The sequence below is a fragment of the Zootoca vivipara genome, chromosome 8 (assembly GCF_965207765.1).
Source record: "Zootoca vivipara chromosome 8, rZooViv2.hap1.1, whole genome shotgun sequence".
Taxonomy (NCBI): domain Eukaryota; kingdom Metazoa; phylum Chordata; class Lepidosauria; order Squamata; family Lacertidae; genus Zootoca; species Zootoca vivipara.
In genome coordinates, this window is record NC_142591.1 from 81,464,674 (window position 1) to 81,470,737 (window position 6,064).

Here is a 6,064-nt window from a genome sequence, read left to right on the forward strand (position 1 = left end):
GAGGGCACCAGGTTGGGAACATTTCTATCATGGGAGGAAAACTCTGGTCCTCTTGCAGTACCAAAAGAATCAGAAGAGCATAAGCAGGGCCGTCTCACCCATAGGTGCTAGGGGTGTGGGGCATCCGGGCACCGGGCTCTCAAGGGCACCAGGCCGAGAGTCTGGGGCCCAAGATTTGAGTCCAGGGAAGAGCCAGCCCGTTGGTCGGAGCGCCACTGCGGGCTCTTCTGCTGTGGGCGGCTCTGCGACGTGAGTTCAGGGGTGACCGAGCCAGCGAGATGCTGAGGCAGCCGGCCAGCTCCGCCTTCCTGTGCACCTGGGACTGGGCAACCGGGGAGGGGCACCGGACGGATATTTGCACCCTGGCGCCACACATGAGTTGACAGTGTGACGCAGCAGCTAAAAAAGCCAATGCAATTCTGGGCTGCATCAATAGGAGTATAGCATCTAGATCAAGGGAAGTAATAGTAGCACTGTATCAGACCTCACCTGGAGTACTGTGTCCAGTTCTGGGCACCACAGTTCAAGAAGGATACAGACGAGCTGGAACGTGTCCAGAAGAGGGCAACCAAAATAGTCAAAGGCCTGGAAACGACACCTTATGAGGAACGGCTTAGGGAGCTGGGTATGTTTAGCCTGGAGAAGAGAAGGTTAAGGGGTGATATGATAGCCATGTTCAAATATATAAAAGGATGTCATATAGAGGAGGGAGAAAGATTGTTTTCTGCTGCTCCAGAGAAGCGGACACGGAACAATGGATTCAAACTACAAGAAAGAAGATTCCACCTAAACATTAGGGAACTTCCTGACAGTAAGAGCTGTTTGGCAGTGGAATTTGCTACCAAGGAGTGTGGTGGAGTCTCCTTCTTTGGAGGTCTTTAAGCAGAGGCTTGACAGCCATCTGTCAGGAATGCTTTGATGGTGTTTCCTGCTTGGCAGGGGTTTGGACTGGATGGCCCTTGTGGTCTCTTCCAACTCTATGATTCTATGATTCTATATGCTTAAGACAGCCCTGAGCATAAGGGATGGACAAGTTGGTCCCCCAAATATCTGTAGTGTCATGTCTTTGTGTCCAAAATTGCCAAATGCTGTAAGGACCCAGTTCAGAATAAGAAGCTCTAAAGTGCCAGTTTACCCAGAATGATCCACGGTTTTCTCTCTGTTCACCCCATAGGTCTCAGTCTACCCTACACCCACTTGCCAGAATGTGATGCTGATGGGGAGGAGTCCTCCCTCCCTCCCTGGTGCTTGAAATGCCAATCTGACAATATCACAGATTCAGGTAGCACTGGGAAAGCAAGCTTTCCAAGTATCTCTGGTGGCTGAAATGCTGCCATTGCCAAGAACCAAAGAGAAATAGGACTGGAAGGGATGGAGAAATTGAGAGATGCTTTTGCTAACACACTATTAGTGGAGAAGATACAGAAGCCACTCCAGAAGCCATAAAAGGGAGCAGGTCTGGAGTTTATGGAAGATTTATGGATGGAGGAAGGTGCTGTTATACTCACAGCCATGTTATCAGGGGAATTGGGAGCTTCCAAATTATCTGCAGAATTAGATGACCTGATTTTCTTTTATTTAAACAACAACAACAACAACAGCAAACCTATGTTTGTCAAACTCAATTCCAAATCAAACTTGGATAGGGAAGCATTTTTCATCTGAAAGCACAGGGTAATTTTAAGGATTTTGACATCGTAAATTTCCATGGGTTTTTTGGGGGGAGAGGGAGGTTAAAGAAAATGTCATTCCCCTGCTTTTTGCTACTCAATACTCCCAGCTCACATCTAAACAATCCATCAGCCTCTTCTGTAACCTCCATAACGTTACCTGCTGCAAAGACAAAAGAGCGACGCTCCTCGTTAGCTGCGGCCAAAGTGACATTTCTAATTACCAGTCTGCAGTGCAAATATTCGGTTGCCCTGCTGGGTGGAAATCAAAGTGTGACTCAGAATCAGGAGGAGAGGAAAATATGAGATCAGCAGCTTTGGGTCTATTGCCAAATGAAGAGGAGGATGCTTGTCTAATTGGTGCCAGAGGGTATCGGGAGGCTGAATACTTAGCCAGAATTGACCAGAAGAGACCTCAGAGTCTGATACCTGTGAGCTCAGTCAGTATCTGTCACACCTAAACCATTCAGCATTAATTGGGATGTCAGTTCTACGGCAAAAGAAACCCCCTTACACCAAGTCGGACCATTGGTCCATGTAGCTCAGTATAATGCGCTGTGACTGACCGTGGCTTTCCCAGGTTTCAGAGAGGAATCTTTCACAGCCTGCCTGGTGATGGCAGCATTTGAACCTATGGCCATCTCCATGCAAGGCAAGTAACCCACCCTTGAGCTAAAGCTGTTCCCTCCCTGCTGTTCCCTCCCTGCTGTGGATGTAGCATATCTTGGTTTCAGGAAGGTTGTTGGCAAACTCCCCCATGATACCCACATGGAAAAGCTTGTAAAAGGTGGGGTGGACAAGGGAACTGTAAGATGGATTTCTGGCTGGTTGACGGATCAAACCCCAAGAGTCCTCACTAATGGTTCCTCATCATCCTGGAAAAAAGAGACAAGTAGGGTGCAGCAGAGTTCTGCCCTGGACCCGTTGTTGTTCAACATCTTTCTAAATGACATGGATGAAAGAATTGAGGGGATGCTGATCAAATTTTCAGATGACACCAAATTGGGAGGGGTAGCCAATGCTGCAAAGGAATCAGGATTCAAAACAAATAAAGGGCCCAAACAAATCAAGCTTTGCGGTTACCAATGCATGGACCACTGTGGTTAGACTATATACTGGCTTATGTCTGCATTCCAGTGTATAACTTGCATGCATTGACCCTAATAACTGCAGTCCTAGGCATACCAATAAAATCAGGCTAGTGGAATGCTCTGGCTGCTCCAGGAGAATACTCTCAAGTGTGAGGTCACCACTGAGTGTCTATTATGCTGTATGAAGAACCTTCCAATCTCCTCTGGGCCATACCAGGAGGAGCCAGCAGGAGTCATGGAGGACCAGCCACCCTCATCACAACCTTCCCCCTCATCAGAACCTTCCAAAGAGACAAACGAAGTACCCTTTGAACTGCATCCCCGAGCAGATGCCATCCGCTCCAAGCTGATCTACACTTTCTATCTGATTGACTATCTGCGGGGGCTAGGCAGTGCTATTCCACGCCATAACATACGAGATTTCCTGGACCATCGGAAGCTAAAGAAGCTAATGCTCACAGACCATCACCAGCTGGTGCGCTTCAATGTTGCGCCCAGACGGAATATCATGGTCACCCGAGAGACACGCTGCCGTAACCGTATCCGTGTGCGCTGCAGCCGCTGGCCCCCTGTCGCCATGTGGGCTTATTCAGTCCTGAACAGCCAAGTCTTCAAAGTCTTCATGATCATCCTCATCTGCCTGAACATGGTGGTCCTCATGATCTTAGTAGAGATAGGGCAAAGCTTGGAGGACCACTTGGTGAAAACGAGGATGGCAATGGAGGTGATCGTCTGGGTCATTGTCCTCATCTTTTTGGTGGAAATTGGGCTGAACTGGACTGTTAGCTTTCAGGATTATTGTAAGAACTCCTGGAATGTCTTTGACTGCGCAGTCACCATCATATCCTTTATCCCTGAGTTGGTATTCCTTGTTGAAAAGAAGCAAAGCAAGCCCGCCAAATATTTCCTCCAGGCTTGCCGTGTGCTGCGCTGCTTAAAGCTCTTCCCTAGACTCCCGCAAATCCGGATCCTCATTATGGCCATCTACAAAGCAATGAAAGCCATGAGCTTCATCCTGGTGCTCCTCGTCTTCTTCTTCTATATATTTGCTGTATCAGGCATTTTCTTCTTTGAGGGCTACACTCGCTCAAACCTGGATGACCTAGAGTACAACAGGTATTTTCAAGACATGCCCAATGCACTGGTGACCATATTCATTCTCTTCACCATGGACCATTGGTATGCTCTGCTGCAGGACACGTGGAAGGTCCCAGAGATAAACAAAGTAATCAGTGGCTTGTTTATCTGGTTGTGGCTCCTCATTGGGGCATTCATCTTCAGAAACCTCATGGTGGCCACCATGGTCACCAATTTCCAGACCATTCGGAATGAACTGAGCGAAGAAATGAAGCAGATTGAGACTCAGCAGAAAGCTGACAAATTTAAGATGGAATTGCTGGAAAAGAAGTTCAGCTCACCCCAGGTGCAGGACAAAATGAGCATTGGGCCATCCACAATATACAGCATGCCAGAAGTCTCTGGTTCTGGGCCTCTGGATTGGGAGACATATATCCACAAGAACCTGCCAGGGCTATATGAGGCTGATAATGATGAGCAGGTCATTTGGCCCCGTGACTCCCTCTTCCGCTACTTTGAGCTGCTGGAGAAGCTACAGTATAACCTGGATGAGCGCAAAGAATTGCAGAATTACGCCGTCTTGGCTCTGTCCAACCTGGAAGACAAGTAGTGATTGCTTCTGAATGATCAAGAAGATGCAAGTGTAGACTCCTCATTTTCTTTCATATTTTTAACCAACAATTTCGTCTTGGTTTTGTTTATCTTAAACCCAGCCAGCTTCCCATAATCCTCTATTATTTCCATTGCCTTTAATAAACTTTCTTCTGGGTTTTCTGTTATGAGTATCAGGTCATCCACAAAAAACTTTTTTTTGCAGCTTCTATCTCCTAACTTTATTTCCTTGATACTTTGATCTTCTCTTAATCAATTATTCAACACTTCCATTACCAATATAAAAATTAGTGGGGAGAGGGGACACCCCTGCCATGTTCCCTTATTTATTGAAAGGCTTCCTGTTATTGTTCCATTTATTATTAGGTTTGCATTTTGATAGTTGTATATGGCTTTGATTGCATTACAAAAATTATTTCCTAATTCCATTTCTTCTATTAACTATCATAAAGGACCATGAAATTCTGTCGAAAGCCTTCTCAGCATCAAGTAACATGAGTACGGCCAGTTTATCTATTTTGTAATCCAAGTATTCAACGATGTTTATTATATGTCGTACGTTGTTGTATAGATGTCGCCTGGGTAAAAACACGGCTTGATCATTATTTATTGTTTCCTGAAGCACTACTTTAAGTCTTTGAGCTAAAATATCAGCAAATATTTTATAGTCTGTATTAAGTAGTGCTATTGGTCTATAATTTGACATGAGTGTTGAATCTGTTCCGGCCTTTGGAATTAAGGTGATGTAGCTATCCTTCCAAGAGTTTGGTAGTTCCCCTTTTCTCATGGACCATGCTGGCTAGGGCTGATGGAAGTTCTAGCCCAATAACATCTGGAGGGCCACAGATTCCCCAATACTTCTTTATATGTTTTTATGACTTGGACCGGTAGCAGCTGATAATTATTTGGTAGGACTGCAATTTTCAACCTTGCTTTTGTCATCACAGTAAGACATGTACAGCATGTGCTTAGGAAAGTGTGCACAAGTGATATAATTTTGGCTGCATTTGCTTCTGATTTCCAACATTCATTAAAATACAGGTGGCAAATGTGATGTTGTTGGACTCCAATTGCCATTGACCCCAAACAGCATGGCCAAGCCTCAGGGGTGGTGGGAGATGTATCAGCAGGCTTCAAGCAAGCCTTGATATCACTTGACAATCAATGTTAGTGTTGAAATCAGGAATGTTAGCATGGTTCCACTAACTGCCGCTTTGGAAGATGACTATAGTTTCTTTTGATTTGCAATGGGTGATGTGGGCTTCACTGTTGCCAATGAAAGCTACGTTGCAATGCTGGCTCTGTTATTTCACTGCCTACAGTTCTCATCTCATATGTTGGCAAATAATGTCACCAATCAGTTCTTTTAAGGCACTGGAATTCTTGACCTCGACATCAGCAAGGCTTATATCCAACTCATGTACGACGTTTTTTGCTGGTTTTTAATCCCTTGGACCAGCAGGGTTCAAGGAGGCCTTGATTTAACTTGGCAATCAATATCAGAGTTGAAATCAGGAGTATGGGTATGGTTCCACTACCTTTCCCATTGCAAGCGGTTGTGCCAGATGATCATCTGGGATCACTTCCAACTCTACATTTTTTGATTCTATGATG

General features: G+C 45.5%; 1 protein-coding gene across 1 annotated transcript; it reads left to right on the forward strand.

Moving 5' to 3' along the window:
- Positions 1 to 1,774: 1,774 nt before the first annotated feature.
- CATSPER2 (cation channel sperm associated 2) lies at positions 1,775 to 5,551 on the forward strand. Its single transcript, XM_035124453.3, has one exon. It carries the CDS (start codon positions 2,877 to 2,879, stop codon positions 4,446 to 4,448), a length of 1,572 nt encoding a protein of 523 aa, XP_034980344.2. The 5' UTR covers positions 1,775 to 2,876; the 3' UTR covers positions 4,449 to 5,551.
- The last annotated feature ends 513 nt before the right edge of the window (positions 5,552 to 6,064 follow it).

Excerpts from the sequence above, each read along its gene's own strand:
- CATSPER2 (XM_035124453.3), top strand. The coding sequence starts at position 2,877 with ATGCTCTGGCTGCTCCAGGAGAATACTCTCAAGTGTGAGGTCACCACT.